The sequence below is a fragment of the Zonotrichia albicollis genome, chromosome 29 (assembly GCF_047830755.1).
Source record: "Zonotrichia albicollis isolate bZonAlb1 chromosome 29, bZonAlb1.hap1, whole genome shotgun sequence".
Classification (NCBI taxonomy): domain Eukaryota; kingdom Metazoa; phylum Chordata; class Aves; order Passeriformes; family Passerellidae; genus Zonotrichia; species Zonotrichia albicollis.
Genome location: NC_133847.1, coordinates 3963504 through 3988049, shown reverse-complemented (window position 1 = coordinate 3988049; position 24546 = coordinate 3963504). Strand labels below are relative to the sequence as shown.

General features: G+C 41.2%; 1 protein-coding gene across 1 annotated transcript; it reads right to left on the bottom strand.

Annotated features, from left to right (window-relative positions):
* Positions 1-1076: 1076 nt before the first annotated feature.
* On the bottom strand, positions 1077-24506 carry LOC102071199 (scaffold attachment factor B1). Its single transcript, XM_074529056.1, has 21 exons — positions 24174-24506; positions 22848-22935; positions 21865-21929; positions 21576-21782; positions 19602-19661; positions 18979-19006; positions 17574-18078; positions 17094-17143; positions 14158-14258; positions 11697-11846; positions 11525-11601; positions 10520-10659; positions 10128-10219; positions 9692-9798; positions 7556-7849; positions 5263-5400; positions 4506-4548; positions 2784-2905; positions 1810-1922; positions 1667-1718; positions 1077-1442 (listed from the first exon to the last, which is right to left on the bottom strand). Exons 1-21 carry the CDS (start codon positions 24504-24506, stop codon positions 1313-1315), a joined length of 2895 nt encoding a protein of 964 aa, XP_074385157.1. The 3' UTR covers positions 1077-1312.
* Between the last annotated feature and the right edge of the window lie 40 nt (positions 24507-24546).

Genomic DNA, 24546 nt, shown 5'->3' with positions numbered 1-24546 from the left:
TCCAGGTCTGTTCCTCATTCTCTAAGGAATTCCTGACATTCAGCTGAAGAGTTTTTCTCTCTCTGGCTTTGCTACAAACCAAATGGAAGCACTTGGAGCAAAGCCCAGCACGTACAAACAGGACACTGCACCTCTGCTATGCTCAGAACTTGCTGCACACTTTTCAGGATCTTCTGTACCAATTCTTTGATGTTTGCTCTCCAAAGCTTTATCACTGTAATTTGCTTTTTCCATTGATGAATGAAAAAAAATCTTTATGCAAGTCATAAAAAACCCTTTCTCTAAAGATAGAAAAACCCCAGTGACCCTACAAATGAAATAACAGGAGGCTTTTTTTTCCCTCTTGGCATCATGAAAACCATTTTAGGGTAAGGTTAAGGTCATGTTGCTCCAGAGATGTCTGCACCAAGATAAATTACAACATGGATATGACAAAGCAACATCATTTGCACCAATCTTGATCATGTCAGTTCCTCAACACAAAATTATGCAGCAGCCCCAATATCTTTTTTTATTCATAATCTTCGTTGGTTTGAGCAGAAAAATTCTGCTCAAACAGAATTTTCCTTAGAAGAATTTTTCTTAGAATTCTGCTCAAACAGAATTTTCCTTAGAAGCAGCCAGTGGCTGCTTCTAAGGAAATTATGAACTGCTAGGTAAAATTACTGGGGTGTAAGACTGGTGGAGTTTTGGATTACCCTGATCTATCAGAAGCTGAATAAAGCAATCCTGATAAACACCTCTGAGCTGTCTCTGACAGAAGCTGTGCTGCTCTCACAGAATTTAACTCCTTTTTCAGACATTATATTACACATGACACCAGATGAAACGAATTCTTCACCACTTGCCCTGCAAGCTCCTGTGGCAATTCTGCAGTGGCAGGGCATCAAACTTTGGCAGCTGTGATCCACAAACGTTCTCTCATGGGTTGGTAACTGGCAGCTGTGGTAAAACACAATATTTCACTATTTCTGGGAGTGCAAATGGACACCTGTAAGGCATTTTGACACTTCATCTTTGAAACAATGTTAAGCTGAAGAAATCTGTTTTGACAGGAACTGCTGAAACAAAGCAAGAACTGTAAACTGGTGTTTATTCATGGAAAATGGAATGCTTCATTAACAAACATTTTTAAATGGGATATGAACAACACCTTACAAAACAAATGAGTTCACATTGGATTGAGTGACATAATATGGCAGCAGCTTAAAAAAAATTACACTTACAGTAGCCCATAAGTTACAATTAATGGTAACCCTGGGGTAACAGATTTGTTTCACTTTTGCCACCTTGCATTAAAAACCAAACCCAGTCAGTAGCGACGGTTGAACCGAGGATCGTTGGGTCTGTTTGCCCTTTCCTGGCCAGCAAATCCTTCTCCCTGCATTCCTCCTCCGTGCATGATCTGACTCTGATTGCCACCCTGCATGAAACTGCCACGCCTGCAAAGGGATTCACACATTTCAGTATTCTCATGCTGGTACACTCAGGTTGTTCTTTTGGTTGTCATTCCATAAATTGCATTATATAAAAACCGAGGGGATATTTAATTATTCATTGATATTTAAGTAACAAATTAGATAACTGATACTCCCTTTGTCAATTTAAATAGAAGAAATGTCCCTTAACAGGAAAACCAACACTTTGCTCCTTTTAAAGTTCTTACCCTGACATGCCTCCACGATGCATCACATGGCCAGGTCTGCCTCTACCGCCACCTAAAAACGTTCAAACAATCCCTTTATATCCACAGCAAGAGTTTTACTTCAAGGATAATGTCTGAATTTTCTTTTTCACACAGGAGCCTACCTTGCCATCTCTCATGATCCCGTCCTATCATCCCTCCATCCACGCTGCTCTGCCAGGAGCGATCTTGGTGCCCCTCAAACTTCCGACTGTGATCTCCCCAGTCACGTCCATCCCTGTGAGAACATGAAATTCCCATCTTCTCACACCAGCCACAGCACATGGAATAGATTTGTGTTTGAATCTAAGTCACAGACTTACTCAAATGTCTTATCAAGGCTCATGTGAATCTTATATTTATATTGCTATCTGTTAAGTAAAATCTCAGAAAAATTTTTCTGCTCAAACCAACTAAGATGATGAATAAAAAAGATACTGGGGGAGAACCACTATCCTGAAACTAGCAAGGTTTATAGGAATGCTAGTTAAAATTTGTCACAGACTCATTTTATGAAAAATCCTTTTCTTAGGATTTTTCCTCCTGAGAAGCTGGGAGGCCTCAGGAACAAAATGTAAAGAATGATTATCTGCTGTTGTGGATGCAACAGGTGCATCTGTGATTGGTCTCATGTGGTAGTTTCTAATTAATGGCCAATTACAGTCAGCTGGCTCAGACTCTCTGGTCAGTCACAGGATTTTATTATCATTTCATTCCTTTCTATTCTTAGCTAGCCTTCTGATGAAATCCTTTCTTCTATTCTTTTAGTATAGTTTTAATATAATATATATAAAAAAATAATAAATCAAGCCTTCTGAAACATGGAGTCAACATTCTCATCTCTTCCCTCATCCTAAGCCCGCTGTGAACACCATGACAAAAATTAATGGCAAGCATTATGACTTTAAGATGTGAAGTTATTAAAAAGATCGGGTGAGTGCATGTTTTGATGCACAAGGCATCAAATATCTGCAGTCCATCCAACACACCTTTGGTGAAAACTGGAAAAAAAAAATAACATATTCCAAAAACTTTGACATGTGGGAACACTCCTTAGGTGCAGGAGGAGAGGTGTTTTGAAAAGGTTGGCAGCACTAACCGTGACTGTGGGGGGATCCCTCTGCTCTCACTCATCCTCCTGTCGGAGCCGTAGCTGCCCCAGCTCTCCCGCGAGTCCCGCGAGTGCCGCTCGGGGCCCCCGTGCCGCTCGTCTGGGTAGTGCTGCAAGGACAGAGCTGTCACACACCTGCTCAGCTGGGACCTCCATCTCACCCTCAGCTGCGAGGGCAGGCACCTCCTCACAGCTGCTCAGGCTTTCCTGTCGGTTTTCGGCTGTTTGAAGGGCCTGGAAAGGCCCGGAGTGGCCTTGGGGCAGCCCGCGTATCAAAGGACGAGAAGAGGCTTCAGTTCTTCTTTCGGTTTTTATGTTTATTAATTGTTTATCTAAAAGATTTTCTTTCAGCTCGACAGAGCTCTGCTCAGCAGCCAGCCATGAGCACACTCCCTGCCCTCCGGACAGTCACCTATCTTTATACCCATTGTTACGTGTACAATATTTATCATTTTTCCCCAATACCATTTATTCTTATTGCCCGGTGCACTTTTAGTAATGATCAATCCCAAAGTGCCACCATCACCACAGAAGATGGAGGAGAAGAAGAAGAAGAAGAAGGACAGGACAGGCCCCAATTCCTCCATCTTACTTCTCTAAACCCCCCTGTACAGAAATCCTAAACCCTGTGTTTCACTCTCTAATTAACCAATCCCTTCACCATTCACCCCGGTGAAACCCTCCTATCCTCATACAGGTGTCGTCTCCCGTGTAGGATCAAAGTCCAGCCACCAGACACTTCTGGAACATTCCAGGACTCCCGAGCCCCCCAAGGGTGCTCTCGGTGGCTCGGCACCTCAGGACTGAGATGCTGAGATCCCACACTTTCCCAGGGGGTTCTGAGGATCCCCCCCAGCCAGAGACATCACAGGCTCTCCAAGCTCCTGTTAGAGCTCCCAGTTAAAGGGGACTGGAATCCTCTTCAGATGCAACTGTGTTCCAGTTTGTGGCACCTTGCTACACCTTACCCTCATCCTCCCTCCCATCAGTTATTGATGCACATTGGGAAGATCAGCCCAGGACTTTGCATTTCCTGCTCTTGACCTTCAGGATATTCCCATCAGCCCAACTCACCCAGCTCCCTCCAAACCTCACAGTAAAGGCCACTAAGGATTCTATGAAATTCACCTGTCACTGCTTGAATGAGCCCTGAAAGTCTTTCCCCCAGCCCTCAACCACAAACATCTCTACAATTCAGCTCTTATTACCATGCAACCTCACAGAGTGAATTTGTACTTTGTACCTTTGCCTCTTCTATGCATTCTTTCAGAACACTGTATTTTGACACAACTCACTTGCTTTGATTTCTATCAGAACAACTATATCTTTTATAATAAACAAACACTCAAATTTAATTTAATCTTATTGAAAACAATCTGATTATTCCAACATATTTGGTAGATATAATGTAATTCTCAACTACTTAAATGTAATCTGACACGCACACACTATAGAAAACCAGGTTATAAGATGTAAAGATATTTCTGTAGCTCTATAAGGCTTTCTATGCTTTCACTATAGAAAAGCAGGTTATAAGATGTAAAGATATTTCTGTAGCTCTATAAGGCTTTCTATGCTTCCACTATAGAAAAGCAGGTTATAAGATGTAAAGATATTTCTGTAGCTCTATAAGGGCTTTCTATGCTTTCACTATAGAAAACCAGGTTATAAGATATAAAGATATTTCTGTAGCTCTATAAAGCAACTCACTTGTCCATCCCGATCTCCCATCATTGTTCTGGATCCATCTCTCCTAGAAACAGACAATTAGAATCAGACTGTGATAGTAAAACACACAGCAGTTTATAAAAATCCATTTATTTAACAACACAGATGAAAAATCCTGCTCTCACATTGTGCCATATTATCCACAAAAGGCATAAACAGCACATATGGAAAACGTGCCATATTTTGGATTCCTGGGAAACAGAGTTAGCCCTAATGTACAAACCAAAACATTCTTGTTAAAATTCTAGGTGCCTACAATATTATTTTTCAGAATCCTATGAATGTGTGAAACAGATTGGAAAAACACTCTGACCAAGCCTGGGAGAAGCTTTAACTCATGGCACAGTACAGATATTTCCATGGTTTTAGAAAAGAAATCCCACAGCCACTAAGGAGCCACTTGAAAAATAAAATGCAAACTAAGCAGAGAGTATAGGAGCAAAATGTGACATGAAATCCATATTTGTGTCAGCAGAGGTGAGACACCAACCTGTGGGGGCCTGAATATATGTTGTATTGTAACACCAGTGTGGTTCCAAGTTACTCCAAACGAGCTGCAGCTGCAGGGTCCTTAGTTGGGCAGCAGCTGTGGCTCGTGAAGGTAACTGAGATAAATAGGGGTGGGTCAAGAGCCCAAGAGGAGCCCCTGAGAAGAGAGAAAGGACTGTGCTGCAGAGAAAGGAGAAGAGCCCCAGCAGAGAGGGAAGAACAACACTGCAGCGAAGATTACAACACCAACCTGTCTATTGAGTGCTCCTGGTACCGGCCACGGTCCCTGTGGTCGAAGTCATGGAAGCGATCCTGGCGGCTGAAGTCGGAGTGGTACCTGTCATTCATGGCCATTCGTTTTGCCTCTGGCCAGTATGGATCATCCCTCCTGGAACAAAGAACAGACTCATTTCAGCCCACAGAATAACTGCCTGTGGCTGCATTTCTCTCCACAGAGAAAAGCAAGGCACAACTTCCCAAGGATATTTTCTGGGAATCGCAGCGAGGAACCTCAGAAAAAGAAAAAACAATTCTTATCTCAATTGCTGCTCCTCGTGTTGGGCAGAAGTGGAATTCTCTCTCACAAGAGAGTTTACCTGAAGGGAATTGGTAGTTGGGATTTTGGTGTGTTTGGATTCATTGACCAATTGAATCCGTGTGTGTGTCAGGACTGTTGGCTGACAGTCACGAGATTTGTGAGTGCTTGTGCAGATTCAGTCAAGATGTAGTGAAATACAGTATCATAAAGTAGTTAATTAGCCTTCTGATATCAATGGAGTCAGATGTGTCATTTCTCCCTGCCACAAGGATATCTTTGATATTCAATAAATGCCTTTTGATATTGTTCCTCCTTCCAGATCAAAAGAAGGGAAATTAAGTTCAAAAGGGCATTGAAAAAAACCTGAGCTATTAAACACAACCATCTCAATGCAACAACAACTGCTGAGAGCACTTGTATGGCTTTTTCCAGTCCAGGAAGATGAGACAGAACCTGGCAGTGACATTTCCCACTGGCATAATGAGGATTTGGTGGCTTTACCTGTTGTAGTGTGTTTTTATACTTTGTAATAGTTTTATTTTTGTATCCCTGTATTTTTCCCAAATTGTTTACCCCAGATTGTTTCCCCTCCCTCTACCTGTGTAATTCCTTCCCTTTGCTGAGATCATCCCCAAATCCCCACCCTGGCTCTGTGTCACTCACTCAGCATCCCATCCTCTCCATCCAGAACTTTCAGTCCAGGATGTTGAGTGATCAGCCAGAGACCAGGGGTCAGCCCCCATAAACTGACCTAAATGTCCATTTCCCAGTATCCATCCCTTAGGGTTAATAAAAGATTATCTACTTTAGGTTTCCATCTCCCTTTAAATGTAACCTTGGCACCTCTCCCAGGGCTGTCAGCAGGAGCCCCTTGAGGTTCCTAAAGAGCTCCTAGAATAAACCTTGGATTAAGCCTGCTAAGAGTCGGCCCCTTCATTTTCTGCTGTTGTTCCAGTGTCTCTTGTGCAGGTGATCAGCTTGGCTGCCTTTGGTACTGTCCTGGGTTGACTATATGATGCTTTTATCCCCAATCGTCTCATTCTGTTTATGTTGAATAATAATAAGTTTTGTACCTTTAAGAGTGTTCCAGAGAGTGAAGGGGGAGAGAGAAGAAGCAGCAGTTTGTTTTCAGACACTGCACTCACTCCTCCACATTCCTGCTCCTGACTGTGTTGTCTGCGGACAGACAGCGGGACAGAGAGCTCTTCTTTTGCTTTTTAGTTAGTGTTAGCTAGCTGAGGCAAAGAAGTTCCCTGGACTGTTCCCTGGAAACACTGAGAGAGTGTTTCCCCTGGACTGTTCCCTGGAAACACTGAGAGAGTGTTTCCCCTGCTGTTCAGTGGCTTGGGGCTGGCTGGGGTTCCCTCAGTTGCGCGGGGGCGTGAACGGCCCTGGAATCCGGCTGGCTGGTGAGGGGCGAAGGCCAGGGCCCCTGTGCAGCTGAAGCCAGCCCCCCTCGGCGGCTTTGGCCTCAGGCTGAGCTGGGGGATAGCTCGGAGCAGCGCGGTGAGAGACGAATTAGGAGGCGACCACTTGCTGGGGGTAAACTGTCGGTTTATTACAGAAGAACCAACAAGGAGGGGAAACACCCAGCAAATGGCCCCGAACAAGGGGCAGGAGAGGGTTTTAAGGGAAAAGGGGGGAAGAAGGCAGGGAAACCCGGCTATCCAATAGAAATACATATTTGGAGGTACGAAACATAACTGATACACTAAAGTAACCAACTGTTATAAATCATAGGAGGGGCTCCGGGGCTACAGCCAACCATACCTCCCAGAGAAAGGAAAATTCTCGAAACCTGGGAGGAGAAAAAGAGTGATTGACTGACCCCAAGGAGGAAACAACTTTCACTTTATAAGAGAAACCAAGGGAGGAGCAGTTTCATTTCCATAGCAACCTAACTGGCAGGGTAGCAGCAGGAAGTAATACAGAAAATGGGGGGAGCAAACTAACGAACTTAAGAACACACCACAGCACTCAGTGCCACTCAGAGCACAACATTCACCTGCCATCTATGTCATAGGGCCTCCTCATGGCGGATCTGCGCTCCTGCTCGTAGCGCAGCTGCTCGTGCTGCCGCCGCAGCTCCTCCCTCTCGCGCTGGATCCGGTCCTGCTCGCGCCTCCTCTCGTGCTCGATGTGCATCCTCTCCCTCTCCAGCCTCTCCCTCTCCATGCGCTCCCGCTCCAGGCGCTGCCGTTCGATCTCCAGCCTCTCGCGAGCGATCTCCAGCCGCTCCCTCTCCTCGCGCTCGCGGATGCTCTGCAGGTGCTGCTGCCGCTCCCGGCGCTCGCGGGTGCTGCGGAGCAGAGACAGAAGGGACACAGGCAATGCTTCAGCAAAGAAAGGAAGGCAAAAGAGTGCTAAAAATTCAAATTACAGTGGCTGCAAACTTGCATCATCCCCTTGAAATTAATACGTGTGGAGGGAAGACACTCAGTGTACACAGATTTATTTAGAGATTGATCAAATGACTCCCACGAAACCCATCCCCACAGGGAAATATTCTATATGGCCAGGAGAATCTGAACCCAAATACACACAAATACTGCTATATGGCCAGGAGAATCTGAATCTAAATACACACAAATACTCCTATAGGATCAGGAGAATCTGAATCCAAATGCCTGCAAGTACTGCTTGCAGTATAGGTTAGGAGAATCTGAATCCAAATGCCCAAAAATATTTCTATATGGTCAGGAGAATCTGAACCAAAATGCCCGCAAGTACTGCTATAGGATCAGGAGAATATGAATCCAAAAGCCCACAAATATTTCTATAGGATCAGGAGAATCTGAACCCAAATGCTCACAAATACTCCTATAGGATTAGGAGAATCTGAATCTAAATACACACAAATACTCCTATAGGATCAGGAGATTCTGAATCCAAATGCCCAAAAATACAGCTTTGGGATCAGGAGAATCTGAACCCAAATGCTCACAAATATTTCTATATGGTCAGGAGGATCCGAATCTAAATGCCCACAAATACTCCTATAGGATCAGGAGAATCTGAATTCAAATGTTCAAAAATACTGCTATGGGATCAGGAAAATCTGAATCCAAATGCTCACAAATATTTCTATATGGTCAGGAGAATCTGAATCCAAATGCCCAAAAATACTGCTTTGGGAACAGGAGAATCTGAATCCAAATACACACAAACACTTCTATAGGATCAGGAGAATCTGAATTCAAATGCTCACAAATATTTCTATAGGATCAGGAGAATCTGAACCCAAATGCCTAAAAATACTGCTATATGGCCAGGAGAATCTGAATCCAAATGCCCAAAAATACTGCTTTGGGAACAGGAGAATCTGAATCCAAATACTCACAAATATTTCTGTATAGTCAGGAGAATCTAAACCCAAATGCCCACAAATACTTCTATAGGATCAGGAGAATCTGAATCCAAATGTTCACAAATATTTCTATAGGATCAGGAGAATCTGAACCCAAATGCCTAAAAAATCTGCTATATGGCCAGGAGAATTTGAATCCAAATACACACAAATACTCCTATAGGATCAGGAGAATCTGAATTCAAATGTTCAAAAATACTGCTATGGGATCAGGAGAATCTGAATCCAAATGCCCACAAATACTTCTATATGGTCACAAGAGTCTGAATTCAAATGCTCACAGTTCATTTCTTACATTGAAATAAAGTATCTGTGAAGAATATTTTATTTTTGTGAAGAAAGGCAGGATGGTATTGTGGATAATGATTCCTGAGTTAAAGCTCAGGAATTTAACTAAAAGGGAGAAAGTTTTTCCTCCTCTGTAAAAATAAAAAAAACATTTTCCTCCTGTTCAATCTGACTACTTTTAGGTGAGAAATAGAAGTTTTGTAATGTGTGGAGAATATGGAATCCAGGTCACAGTTCTAACAAGCAATTTGAAGGATGGAAACTATCACCTTTAAACATTATGAAACCTAAATATGAAAACAAAACAAAAAAAGCCCTATCAAAAATAATTAAATACCTAAGTTCAGTTCAACAGATACCCATAAAAATATAACATAATTACAAATGGGGAAAAGAAACTGTAAAAAAACCATGTTTTGTTTGATTAGAAAGGAAAATTGTATCTATTTTAGGATAAAGCCCACACAGTGTCAGTGCTGCCCTTACCGGCGCTGCTCTGCCTCCCTCATTTTCCTCTGGGCTTTGATTTTGTCAAAGGGGACAATCCCCTGTCTCTCTCTGCTCTCTGATTTCCGGTCCTGGCTCTTCACACTCTGTATTTAAAAGAGAAATTTTAATTTATCATAGGACAAACATCACAGACAGTTCTCTGAGCTCTGTTTGCATTTCACATCTCAAAGCTTGGTCTCTGCTTTTTTCCAAAAGCTGTTTTTTAACATTACAGACACCATCTATTAATACAGTGATACCTTGCCCCATTTATTAGGCAGGATTTGAGTGCTGTATCAGCCAAATAAGAGGGATTTTATTAATTAAAACCATTTTATAGAAACTCTAATTGGACAGACTGGCAAGACAAGTGTGGGTTATACAGAGCCTGGCAGGATTCAGGATTTATTTTCCATGCAGAAGCATCACTTACTCTGTCCTTTGATGTAGTGGAGGTTTTCACACTAATAACAGGTTCTCCTTTGGATTTATCCATGACTACTGTTCTCTCTGTTCCTTTACTTCCTAAATGAATCAGAAGTAGAAAGAAACAAATTATATGACCTACACCACTATTACTACACCATGCTCACTAAAATGTGAAAACTGACATTTAATTCTCTCTTCAAAACCAATTTTTTCACTTCACCTAATCCAGGCACCTCTTTTATGAATTGCACAAAGTCAAACATCTCCCCTTCCCTTTATTCATTCTGGATTTCCACCCAAGAATCTGAAACAATCCCAGTATCTTTAGAAAGAACTACCTGCAATTAAATATTCCTACATCAACATATCTGTATAAAAAACCAACAATCCAATTACCTGATTTAATAGTTTTAGACTGATCTGATGAACCAGACTTCTGGTCATCTTTATCTTTTTTTTCTTTTTCATCTTTATCTTCTGTTTTTTTCGAATCATCTTTTTGATCAGATTTCTCATCTCTTTTAGCACCACCAGGTCTGTGGATAAATATTGATACAGATTAGATTAATACAGAGTAAGAGAAAAAAAAAAATTCAAGGGAAATGCCAGCAACAAAGTAGAATTCTGATGTGATAACAATCATAATGAGATTTCCAAATATTTCTTTCCACAACTTCCTGCACCATAAAACAAGATATTTAGACCATCCAAGTAGTCAACAAACTTGCCAAGGATTCAGGATCTCAATGGAAGCATGAAGACAAATTCACCCCACTTTGTGCTTAATACCCACAGAGTTTCTTACCCAACATGACAATGAACCATTTTTGTCAGGCAAGTGGGTGAAATAATAGCAAGAAATTCTCAGCAAGCAGCATTGAACAGAAGTTATGCCTCAAGAAGGCAAAGTTCTCAGTGTTTCATTCACTCTTAGTGCCTCTTTCAGCAATGCCAGAGGAAGAGCAGACAGAGCTGGAACAGATCTTAGATAATTCTGTTTTAACTGTTTGAGATCTGGAGGAATCCTTATTCCAGTGAGACAGGAGGTAATGAGGAAACAGTGACACACAGATCAAAATTGTCACATCTTTCCTACAGATTTAAGACATGAAAGCCCCACAATCATTCCTAAACCTCAAATATGGCTAAATTAAAAATTAAAATTAAAATTTAACGGTGTGCTTGAAAATGCAACCTTTCAATGCCTACTTTAAAGCAAGCAATAGAAACATTTTAATTTAGGCACTGAACATCAACTCAAATCTGTCTTGTAGTAAAAGCTGTACTTGTTTTTTCAATTTTTGCCACAGAAATTCTTACTGTAATTTAACTTTTCTCTGACATCAACACAGGCTGAAGCACAGCAAACCACCTTTGGTAGGAGAATTTTGAACACAGTACCTCTCACTGACTGTTTCTCTCTTTGCTTCACTCTCTTTTTTTTCACTTGTCTTCTTCCCAGCGGGTTCATTTTTTGCCTGAAATTTATTTTGCACATCATCAGCTGAGAATGTGGCCTCGATCATTTGCACAATCTGCTGGGGATTCAGCATCTCTGAGGCCCAGTACTCACTTTTTCCACAGAAATGATCTTGCCATGCAGCTCTGTCTTGTGCAGGTGGGTGATGCACTTGGTGGCCTCCTCAGCCGTGGACATGGTGACAAAGCCGTAGCAGCGAGCGCCGGGGCTGCGAGCGTTGGTCACCACCTTGGCCCCCACCACCTTCCCAAAAAAAATGGAATTATTCTCCCTGAGACAGATCCCCAAGGTTAAACAGCATCAACTCCAAGCTGCATTTCTGCTTTTTTAATTCCTGGTCACTACCAGGCAGGAAAGTTCTTGTTTTGCATTGTTCGGAGCCAACCATGCTTCTGTTACTGATGGAATGCTACAAAAGCTGAACCAAGAGGTGAGAGCTAAAGATTGAATTCTTTTCCTGAGAAAGACCTCCCAGCTGACAATAAATTTGTTTTAAAAGGCATCAAACCTTGCATTAACAACATCACATTGCTTTAGTATAAAAGAGTAAATATCAATACAAATGTTTAAGCAGAATTCCACATTAATGCTCAACTGCTAAGTGCGAAAAAAAATGGAATTATTCTCCCTGAGACAGATCCCCAAGGTTAAACAGCAACAACTACAAGCTGCATTTCTGCTTTTTTAATTTCTGGGCACTACCAGGCAGGAAAGTTCTTGTTTTGCATTGTTCGGAGCCAACCATGCTTCTGTTACTGATGGAATGCTACAAAAGCTGAACCAAGAGGGGGGAGCTAAAGATTGAATTCTTTTCCAGGGAAAGACCTCCTAAGTGACAATAAATTTGTTTTAAAAGGCATCAAACCTTGCATTAACAACATCACATTGCTTTAGTATAAAATAGTAAATATCAATACATATTTTAAAGCAATTTCCACATTAATGCTCAGCTGCTAAGTGCTCAAAAATTGGAATTACTCTCCCTGGGACAATTCCTTAAGGTTAAACAGCACCAACTGCAAACTCCATTTCTGCTTTTTTATTCCTGGCCACTACCAGGCAAGAAAGTTTTGCTTTTGAGATTCTGATTTTGATTCTGCTTAACAAGGATGCAATGCTTGGAGCCAACCATGCTTCTGTTACTGATGGAATGCTACAGAAGCTGAACCAAGAGATGGGAGCTAAAGATGGAATTCTTTTCCAGGGAAAGACCTCCTAAGTGACAATAAATCTGTTTTAAAAGGCATCTAACTTTACATCAACAACATCATTTTGCTTTAGTACAAAATAGTAAAAACCAATACAAATTTTAAAGCAGATTTCCACATTAATGCTCAGCTGCTGAGTGGCACCTTCCCTTCAAAACCTGTTTATGTGTTCCTGCTGAGGCAGATCAACAATGTTATCTGCAATCTTTAGGAAACATGAAGTTTCCTCAAAAATTAGAGCTTGAAAAAGTCACACAAATGGTGTTTATAGATGCTCAGATATTCAGTACAGCTCACTTTGTAATACAGAAATCAATCCTATTTTAGGAGAGATGTTTTAGTACAGCTGAATAAAGAACCAACTTCTGAGCATTTGCTTTATTGCACATCTACTTCCAGGAACCTCTGCCCCTGTTAACACTCTAAAGAAAATAACAATATTTTATTTAAATGACTCAATGGTACCAGGACATCTATTAGGGCCAAATGCTAGGCTGGCTGTTTAGTTTTTAATTAAATTTAAAGTTTTGTGGCACATCTCCATGACCAGCAATTTAGGTTACCAGATGGAATTCTAAGCAAATCAAAGTATTGCATTACAAGGTTTTATCAGTGCCATGATTTTCAAACTCCAAGCTGTGCTACAACCATTAATTTTTGTACCTATTTGTAAAATCATATTTAAGTTCCAGAGAATTTTTATCAGTAAAACATCCAATGGTTGATTGCCAGCACACACAATTTGTTTTTATTACAATCTGCTGGTAGTAATCTGTAAATAGGATTCAGACAAAAATCCTCATTCATGGCTTTGATATCAGCTTTTTATTGAATTCTTTCAATTTTCCAGTTGCTATTGACATTTTGTCTGTCCTTAACAGCAACTGCAAAACCAAACAAGTGTTTTTCAAAGGAACTGCCAACTCTTGATAAATTAAAATTTAAGTTTCTGAGGCAATTTCTAAGATATTCCCCAGTAATTCTGTCTCAACATTTACTGCATATTTACTTAGTCCTAAGGAAATCTTTAATAAGCATTTAATTCAATTGCCTGAGAATTTTCAGGTGAAAACACCACACTGCAGCACAGAAGTGTGTGTATAGTTACTATTTCAAATGGAATTTTATATTTATTTTTATATATTCTGGGCAACAGAATAAAAAACCTCCAGTCATTCACTGTGTATTTTACCTTGACATCCCACAGTATTTTTGGTAACTGGAATCTTTTCATGGGTACTTTCAGTGATGAGAGTTTTAAAAGTTTTATTAACAGTTTCAAATAAACTTGTGCAAACAAACCACACACCAAAATAAAAAACAAACCAACAAAAAGAACTCCTTACCTTGCCATATTTGCTAAACAGATTCTTCAGATCTGTAGCTCTGGTGGTGGAAGCCAATCCACTCACCCAAAAGTTTCTACCAGAACTGCCAGCACTGCGACCTGGGTGGGAAAACAAACAGAAAAACCAAAACATACCCCAAATCCTAATTATTGGGATTAATTACGTGAATTTAAACAGAGCAGGATCACAAATTTTTAATTTTTTAAAATCACAGAGCAAGTGAAATGCATTGTGTGATATTCTGTTCCCATGATTTGCTTTGCTGAAGGTAAGGAGCAGTACAAGTGCAAAAATTTGGGTGGAACTATGAGTTTTGATATAGAAATATTTTATATCATTCTTCAAGAAAGCAACTGGATTAGGGCACCTCTGAATTAATGAGGTCCTTAAAAACATGCCAGGATAAATCCAAGTAATTTACAGAACACAGAAGAGTTGTGGGAACTGTGTCTGTACCCCACATGTGCTTTTTATATGAACTAATTTTTATTTTATCTCATTTTTATCTTCTCTCATTTTTATCTTAACTCCAAAGGAATGCTGATGCAGAATTCCTCTCAAGGAAAAAGTTACCACTAAGAAACCAAGAATTTCTCTTTCTGCCCACACAGATCCATAGCTGGGATTCAGTCTGACCTAGGAATTTAGGAAATCAGACCTGGCCTGCTGAAACCATGCAAGAATTGCAGCAAACCCCTGGGGAATTGTGATTAAATTACCTACAAGGGTGATTTAATTAATGCTGATGAATTTGCCAAGTCTGAACAGCCACCATGAAGTGATTAAAGGTGAACTGCAGGCCAAGGTTCAGTGTTTGCATGAAGCACTCACACAAGGATTCTGCTCCCTCTGAAATGTCTGTCTGTCCTTCTGTCAGTCTGGGCAGCTGCAAGGCCTCAGTGAATGGGTTTCAATCCAACTCCCTGCTTTTATATTTCTGTTTTGGGGTTTTTTTTGGTGATAAATGGAATTTTACAGAAATCATTTTTCTCAGAACCTTTCCAAAATGTTATTTTATTTGGGTGCCTTTTCATCTTTTACAACCTGATAATTTCAGTCACTGGCACAAGTAACTGAAAACACAGTGAGTATTAAATTTATATTTATTAATTAAACTAATATTTAAACAGGTTTCCTAGGGAAGAATGCAGTGATTTGTATCAATCTCTTACAAAAACACCCCAAAAAGAGGTGGTTTTTTGTATAAAGGTGAGCACACTTGTGCCATCATTTATCTCAGTAGTGCATGCACACAAACACATGGGAGATGCATTGTGCTGGTATTTTTAAAAAGCTGAGCCAAAGGCTTTGATGCTTTTATTCCACACATTTTTACAATTTAAAAACTACTGTCTGGCACCAGAATCCTGGAGAAAGAAAAAAGTGCTCCTTTTTCTCTTTTCTATTTTACCAATGAGTTTTTTTAAGATTTTTTAAATTATGTTAATATCTTTTTTGATTAAGGATTGATCAGTCTTAATGTCAGGTTTTGCCCTCCCACAAGACTTTAAAAAGTGCTCCTGCAATGGTTCTGCACTTTTAAAACATGAAAATATTTAACTTTGAACCAAGAACAATGCAGGTATTGGGAGTGAACCATCAACACTGGAGAAATCTTTCAGCTGTGCATCCATCAACAGCCAAACCCAGCAGGGTGAGCTCATAAATTTATTTTTCTGCACTCTTGTTGACAGTTTTTAGAATTCTTGCATGAAATATGGAAAACACTTCATCCTAAATAAAACCCTCTCATACAAGTGGGCAAAAAGCAATGGATGAGTGACACCTGAATTGTACAGACTATTTTAGGTTCCTTCTGGCTCAGTCACTTTGCAGAGAATGTTCCACAGCCAAGCAGCTCCCTCTCAATGCTGCTCACAAAGCCAGAACATGAATAAAACAAATATTGTGGAGCACAGAGGAATGCAGGAACAAGGGGGTTCCAGACACCCAAATTCCTGAAGGCTGCTCTGAAAGCAAACTCATGGAAGGGTGTTCTCAGGCCACAAAAAGAATGCACTTAAATCCTCAAGTAAAGGACAGCATGCACAGAAAACTCCTTGAAATATTCTGAAATAAGAGAACTTGAGATTGCAGACTGGAAGCAAGAGGTGAATTGCAGCTTGTGCAAACAGGCATAACCCAGATCTGGGAAAAGCAGCTGCCAGGGAGGTGAGTCTGGGATGTAAAACCCAACTCAAACCAACCCAATTCCTCCTCACAATGAGTTTCTTGATTTTTATAGGAAATGCTGGAACTTCCATAGTTTAAAGTGCTGAAGTCCTGCCAGCAGCATGTAAGAGAACAGAGCTGCAAAGACTCAGCTGCTTGGTTATTAAAAGCAAGAAGTATGAAGGAATCTGTCATTGATTAAGATAAATTCTTCTTGTTTATGATGCCTATTTGCACCATAGATAGGATCTGTGTGGAAGTTTAATAAAGTTTATTAAATTTTATATTAATATATATATATTAAATGATATAAATAAATTAAGAAGTTTAATAAAATCAATATAATTTCAAGGCAACGGGAAGCTGTAATATTTGTAGCATTTAAATATGTGAATACTGGATCCCAAATTACTTCAGCAAAACAGAAAATGGGAAGGAGAATTCCAAGTGTGTAGTAAAGCAAACAATTGAAAAAGGTTCCTAACAGCTGTTAGTGGGCATCTCCAGTGCCAAATAACCATAATTGTCATGTATTAACATTGACCTTTCAAAATCAAGCTACAAACACAACAGTGCAATGCACATGTCCTGAAAAATGCATAAAAGGAAAATACTTATTTAGACATTACTATGCAGAAAGAGGTGAATTTATGTTATTTAACAGCTGCATAGATTGCAATCAATTTCTACTGAAATAACCCATCCAAGACAAACAGCCATCCAAACAATCATTCAAGTTCTACATCTAAAAACAAACATACCTTTCTCATCTTTTGAGATTATCTTTGTATCTCTGTCCTCCTCAACAGGGCTAAAGACAAAACACCACATTATTCAAGTCAGAAAGAAAAGTGACTAAATATAAACTATGAAAAAAGCTAAAATTAAATACCTACCAGAAAATATGTTGGAAACAAAAACACACCTTTGTATACTGGATTTAAGAAATCTGACAAGAAATAACGAAGTCAGATTCTTAAACAGACTTACATTAAGAAGATGATTACAAATAAGACTAATTTGGGAAAACAACCTTTGAAGGTTGATGAAGGAAAGAAATCAAACCCACTGCGTTTAAAAAAAATAAAAAATATCTGCACATGGAGAAATAAAAGAGACCTTTAGGAATAGGCTACAATTTCATCAGTCTCGGAGGCCAATTGAAGGAAACAGCTTATTCGCATCACTTAAGGACCAATGATAAAAGATAGCATCTGGTCTAGAACGGAGAAAAAACAAACCTCTTTTTCTGATCAGCGCCCTCACTGGCTGAGGACTCTTTAGTGGCAGGGGAAGATTCCTCAGAATTAGCTTTGTCTTCTGCTCTCTTGCCATCTTCTTTGCTAGCTCTGGCTTCGGCACCTGCGCCTTTCTCCGCTGCCTCCCCACTAGAGGCTTCCAGGCCTTGGGAGCGTTTGCTACTCTGATCGCTTAGGGTCTCTACCACTACACCTTCAGAGTCCGGGGCCTCTTCCTCGGGGCTCTGTTCACTTGTCTCCCCTTTTGCTACCACTAAACGCTTTGCTTCCTTCCTTGCCAAAGCTTGGGCCGATTTGCTGTCCAAAGCTAAAGCATCTTCCTCCAGCTGAGCGGCAGCGAGAGCGTCCTCTTCCTCAGCCAGCCTCTTGCCTGGCCCCACGTTACTGGCTTCCTGCGCACGCGGCCGCTCCGCTTCGGGAGGTTGTTCTTCGTTAAGTAGCTCAGATTTACAAGTTTCCCCCAAAATGTCGAGTATTTTCTCATTTTCTACGGATTTAACAGGAATAGAATGGCACAAGATTTAATCACCAGGGAAATACAGCAAATCACAAATGTGGAACTGGCATGGCTGCCACACTAACACCAAGAGAACTGCTAAGCTACACAGAGATTGGAAAACCCTAGTGTACACAGTGTTACACCTACCACGCTCACTGCTCTCTCACACCCTGCCAAATCAGCCCTAGCACCTCAACAGCCAAGAAAAATGCCCCCACAGATTTAACAAAAAACTTCAGGCTCAGCCTTCATATTCTTCAGCAAATCGTTCAGCTCTGTTTCTTCTCTAGTTAGCTTCCAGAGTCCGAGATGCTTAACTGAACGTATCAAGGCACTGAGAGTTCAATTTTTAAATTTCTGTGAAATTCTTTTAGCAGAGACAGTCCAACATGAGAACTGGGCATCTTCTGATGGTGCATGAGTGTGTTTGCAGTCCAGAAAGGGAAAAGTATCTGTATGAAATTTCCATGAAGAAACTCTCTTCTTTCTTCTGTATCCAGTAACTAATCTTTACACTTTAATGCCCTACAATATCTTTTTACTGCTTTCACTGCTCTCTACATAGTAACAGAGTTAAGGTGTGTGCAATATCACAAGATCTGTTTACAAGTAGAATATTTAGCTTTTATAACTGTGATTAAACTTCTCTAAATCCACTTATGTAGTTTAACAGGTTTTTAAACCATTTCATTTCACTGGAAGTATTTCAAGCATCACTTCACAGATCTGGGGATATGATTGGGTTTCCAATCTCTATGACCCTGCATGATCTGGATTGTCCATTATAAAAATAACGTAAATTATGTTTGTTTGCTTGGGTTTTTTAATAGTTAATGGTTTAAAAAGTATTAGTTGAAAAGACAGGAATATGTTTTTCTTTAACAGTACCTGGCTCCAAGTGTAGATTCTCCATTTTCTGTTTAGGAAAAAAAAGACCACAGAATGAGGATTTTATAAAATGTATTTTCTAACACAGAATAATAACAATTCCCTGCTCAATCCCAGAACTGAATACCAAATAAATTCATTTATCACATTTAGCTCTTTTTTCTCAGCATCCACTGGAAAGGAATATTTTATATAAGGAGTATTTTATATTTTCCTTTCTGGCACCATAAAGCCACATCAAAATATCAGCCATAACTGCATTCTCCAAAATAAATCTGAATTATAAAAAGACCAATAAAGTATCTTTGTGTACCACCACTCCAAACTACAGAGTAAAAAACAAACCCAGCTACTACTGCATATAATTGTGGGAGAGAGAAGAAATCAGCAGTACAAGCCCCTTTTTATCTGCCAGAAAATGAAGGAAATCTTGAGAGCTGACTGAAAAGTAGGGAAAAAACCCCAGGGCACCCTCAATTCACACACTGTGCTGAGCAAGGTCTTGGATTCTGCTACAATTTCATTTTCATTATGGTCAATTTTGGTTTTTTGCAGTATGAGAACTCAGTAAATATTAATATTAAAACATACAGCTATGAAATAGAGCTACATTTTCAGTTTACCTTCATTTCAATTAAATCTGAAGAGGCTTCTAAATTGTTTTCAATCTCATCATAATCTTCCTAAAAGAGTAAAAAAGGAATGAAAGTATTTCTTACTAAAAGCAGCTTAAGGAGAATACACCTGTACTTAAACCAGAAATATTTTAATCTCAATTGATACTTCAGAGTGTGACCCAGAAATGAGGAGCAATGTGTGAACATACCTGATATTTAAATATTTCTCCAATTAATTTTCATTTTAATTTCAACAGGACATTGTCTATTTCAAAGTTACTCTTAGAGTCTTATTTCACATTTCTGTTGTTACTGAACATGTTTTTTTTTTTCACTTTCCCACTTTTTAACTTTAATTTCTAAATGAAAAAAAGTTAGAAATGAAGCTGACTTAGGTTTACACTCTTCCAAAATGAAAATATACCCCAAAAATCTTTTTTTCTTTAATGAGGGGAGGGTAAGATGCAACCAAAACTCATCCATTAGATGAAGTTAATTTACAGAATATCACAAAATTAATTTCAAGTTAAGGGAATGCTGTTGCCACTCTGTTTAGTCCCACAAAAGGGAAGATTCTCTCCAAGCCTTTGTGTTTGTTTGGTCTGTTGGGGCACTGAAATCCCTGCTAGGGGGGACTCAGTGGAAAATTGCAGCTGCTAAGCCACAGAGCAGCTGCCAGCCCAAGGAAAAGACAGAAGATTTCTGGTTGTTGACCCAGCTCTGTGCCAAGGGTCACCTCAGATGTCACACTGGTGTCACCCACCCTCACTGATGGAAAACCAGAGTCACACAAACTCCACCTGAATGTACAAATAGTGTAAAAGTGAGTTAAAAGTGGGGAGAAGTTAAGGAAGGCTCCATTGCCACAGTCTGAACCTGACTTTTCCCCTTTAGGGATGTCTGGTGGGTAAGAATTGTACTCTGAGTGTGATGAATGATGAACTCCAGCCAGCTTCTGGTAGGAATTAAAGCTGGTTAATAAGGGGGGTTGTTTTACAGATACCACCAGCAATCCTGGAACCTTAACCTGCTGTGATTTTTTATTCAATTAATGCTGTTATCCCATAAAGGCATCAGTGTGAGTCCTTCAGGGCACCACCAGTGCCTGCAGTGAGTAAGAGACTCAGCTGAGGAGAGCTGGGACAGGGGGCTCAGATTGGGTCACCCTCCCCAGGGCACTCCCAGTGAGGGGTGCCCAGAACACGATGCTCATTTTGTGGGTTTTGGCTTTCCTGTGGCACTGACAGACCAATCAAACCCAAAGGCTTGGAGAAAATCTCCCTTTTCAGGTGACAGAAAGTAAATAAGAAGTTGAAGTAGATACACAAGCACCAAAGAAAAAATATGTTCTGTTCAATGACTGAACAACCTAAAACAAATAAAAACAAACCCACAAGAATCCAAAAAGGATATTTGGGGAGTGAATGTGACACATGGATAAGCCTGTGCTGTCTGCAAATGACATTGCAAGCTGCTCTCAAAACCAAATAAAAGCCTGACAATGCCAGAACAGGGCAACACAGGAAGTTCTTCTTTTATCACTCACTATGAGAAAACAGAACACCACAGCTTCCTTAAACCAGAGCATTATTTCTGCAGAAAAAATATCCAAATTACCTGAGTTGAACATTTATTTCTCTCTCCCCATATATATAAATGCCTAGGTGTATGCACATATACACTTTAACATGTATAACATACAGACAGAAGAGGGAATACAGAAACTAAAACAGCATTTTCAACTCCAGGCTCCTTTCACAGCAAGCAAAGCTGCAAGGTAAGGAAGATGGTGATTTGTCTACTGAGAACATTTCAAGCCTCAAGAATATTTACAAGAATAGGACATGAGAGCTGTGAATGGGGAATACAAACCAGATCACATCCATGTCTTATGTTCTACTGCACTGAAATCCTTTCTTCATGTGCCCATATCTCCATCAAATATCTTCTGAAAAATTACAAAGACCTCTCCTCACTCACCTCATTTTCTGTTAGCTGATCAGGAAGCTCTTTCATTTCTGCTTCAACATTATCTTTGTTATCAGACAGGGAATCGAGAATATTGTCAGGACTGTAATCTTCCCCACAGTCCACAGCACTGCTGTTATCTATCTCAGCTTCATCCAGCACACTGATATCCATCATGTCAATGTCCTGCAAGGTGTCCAGATTTGCTTCAATATCCTCCTACACAGAGAAAAGGGTAAATGTGTTTATTGCAGGTCACAAAAGGCACATTCTTAGTAACTGCAATCATCATTTCACTGACCTGCCCATCTCTGGAGTTTTCTTCTAGACCATTGTCTTCCACACCTTCTTCTTCTGGCTTTCTTCCTACAAACAGTAGCACTGCAGTGAGATGTAGCACTACATTTTGTACTTTGTTTAAGCTTTTGTGAATTAACTGTTACAAAAAGTAATCCTTGAAAAAGCTGATTCAAAGTCTGGGTCTGTGTGGATGTAACTGAGGCCCCCTGGCCACCCCATAAAAGCAAACAGCATGAACAACCAGCAGTATTTTTTTAAATGCTACAGTATTTTTCTAAAGCTACAGTCTCATTGCACAACCCTTCAATACCTAAAAAGACACAACAGCCTCTGGGTAATCCATTTAAAAGTAACACCTTAAGATTGTTATGAAAACACCTCCCTTAATTAAACGGATTTAAGAATTAAGTGTTCACTTTCAAGATCTTGGACGTACAAATCACATTTATGCACATCTGTCACCTCCATCTCGTACTGCTATTCAAAGACAACAGCTCTTTTTCTATTTTTAGCCACTCTGTCTTAAAAAAGCAGCTTAATAATCTGTTTCTCATCAGAAAATATTTTAAGAACTAGTTATCAGCAACTCAATAAGCCACATGTAAAACTGTATGTACAACATTTAATATTTTGAAGCAATATATAGTTAAATATAATTAAAGTTTACGAATTATAGAGGCTTCCATGAAGCTTATGCTGCAGTTGCTTGCTCTGTGCTTGACACAATTCTACTCATGGTCACAAATACAGCAACACCTACAATTTACAGTTTCAGCTTTGAGTTTCAAAACTTCCTAATAAAACACAGGTTTAAAGTTGTGATTGCTCATTAATGCAAGAGTTTTGCCATTTTCCACAAAGTAAAACGTAATTTTTTTTTTCAAATTAAACCAATTCAACAGGAGAAAACAAGTTTGTATGCCAAGTTCTAGCACCATGCAAACAGATGCAAACAATGGAAGTGCAAGCATCCAGACACTGTACCTTTGCTAGTTCTTTTTGGCATTCTCTTTGTGGTCAGCTCTGAGGCCACAGGAATTTCATCAGGATCTCCTCCTTCCTCCTCAATGGCCTGTTGGAGACAGCAGGATGATATCCAGTATGATTTGCTGCTGTGCATTTCTACTGGCTTTGGATGGGCCAGTTAATTCCCTTCACAACAGCTGACAGGGGGCTGTGGTTGGAGTTTGTGCTGATAACAGAGTTATGTGGTGCTTGGCTTCCTGCTAGGGTTTAATCACAACTGCATTCTTTAGGATTTTTCAGAGAGAAATATTGGTGTCCCTCCCTAGCTCAGGACATACAGCCAGGCAGCTGTATCACCTGTCAGAAATGCTAAATAATAGGGTGCAACACATCCCCACAGGCAAATCAAGCTACAGCTGGGGAGCAAAGCTCCCTGCTCTGCAGATAAACACATTAACAGTATAAAACTGGGAGAGACTCTCACAGGAGCTCAGGAGAATGAGGTTTTTTTTTAATATGCAGGCTTGTTAGACACCTTAAAAGAGCCAAGGCTGAGCGTGCTGTTCTGGCCTCATGGAAGTCTGTGGGAACACATTCCAGAGAGGTCAGAGAGATGGAACAAGGTCAAGTGTAGCGGTGCCAAGCATCAGGGCAGAAACTGATGCACAGAAAGTTCTACCTCAATAGGAGCATAAAATTCTTTATAGTGCAAGTAAGCATGCACTAGAATAGATTGCCCAGGGAGGGTGTGCAGTCTCTCACTGGGAAATATTCAGGATGAAATCCTGTACCATGGGTTCTAGGACAAAACCCTGCTGGAGCAATGATCCAGTGCGATCCCTTCCCAGCTTACCGATTCCGCGAACGGCTCAGAGAAACACGAGAACGGGTACGGGGAAGAGGCCCGTGTGTGTGGGTCGGGGGAACCGGAGAGTAAAGCGGGGAAGGACGCGCGGACACCGGGGTCAGGCGGTGACGGACAGGCCGAGGCCATCTCACATTGCACCCAGCGCAACCCGAGCCGCCCTCAGAGCAGCGATGGTGAACAGGCGCCCACACCACAGAGCGGTGCCACAAAACAGCGCGGAGGCAGCAAAGGGGACAGGCCAACAATACCCCGCGGGTGCCCGCAGCAGCAGCGGAGCCGCGCTCCCCTCAGCCCTCAGCGCTGGTCCCGCTCTCCCCTCAGCCCTCAGCGCCGGCCCGGTTCCCCTCAGCGCTGGTCCCGTTCCCCTCAGGGTCCCGGGCCCGACTGCGCACGCGCCCAGAGCGCCACAGACAAAGGACCCGGATGGCCGCACGCCGCTCTCCCCCCCCGCTTCCCCCGCCGCGCTTCGCCCTCACCTTCCTCAGCCGCTCCATGAGGACGCTCTTGTTGCCGCCGCTGTCCAGGTTACGCCGTTTGAGCTCAGCCCGCAGGTCGATGACTCGCAGCTCGCTCAGCCGCCGGGTTTCAGGTTCCGAGCCAAAAGCTGCGGACCCACCAAGGGATGTGAAATCCCCCAGTCCGGCCGCTGATTGACTCTCCGCCATCAAGGCCCCTTCGATATTTGGCCTCGAGCCCGAACGCGCAGCAGAACACGGCGCAACCCAGCAGCGAACCTGGCGATCACGGCACAAAATGGTGGGGAGCGAGACGCGCCGAGGGGAGGGGGAAACAAAGCGCGCTGTGCGCATGCGCGAGCGGGACTGAGCGGGCGGGGCCTGGCGGGAGAAT

What these genes read in the sequence shown, in the direction of transcription:
- LOC102071199 (XM_074529056.1), bottom strand. Translation starts at nt 24,506, where the DNA reads ATGCGCACAGCGCGCTTTGTTTCCCCCTCCCCTCGGCGCGTCTCGCTC. An exon ending in GCCAAAAAGAACTAGCAAAG is followed by an intron (nt 21,930 to 22,847) that starts GTACAGTGTCTG and finishes TACTGTTTGTAG; the next exon opens with GAAGAAAGCCAGAAGAAGAA. An exon ending in CCACTACATCAAAGGACAGA is followed by an intron (nt 9,799 to 10,127) that starts GTAAGTGATGCT and finishes TTTTAAATACAG; the next exon opens with AGTGTGAAGAGCCAGGACCG.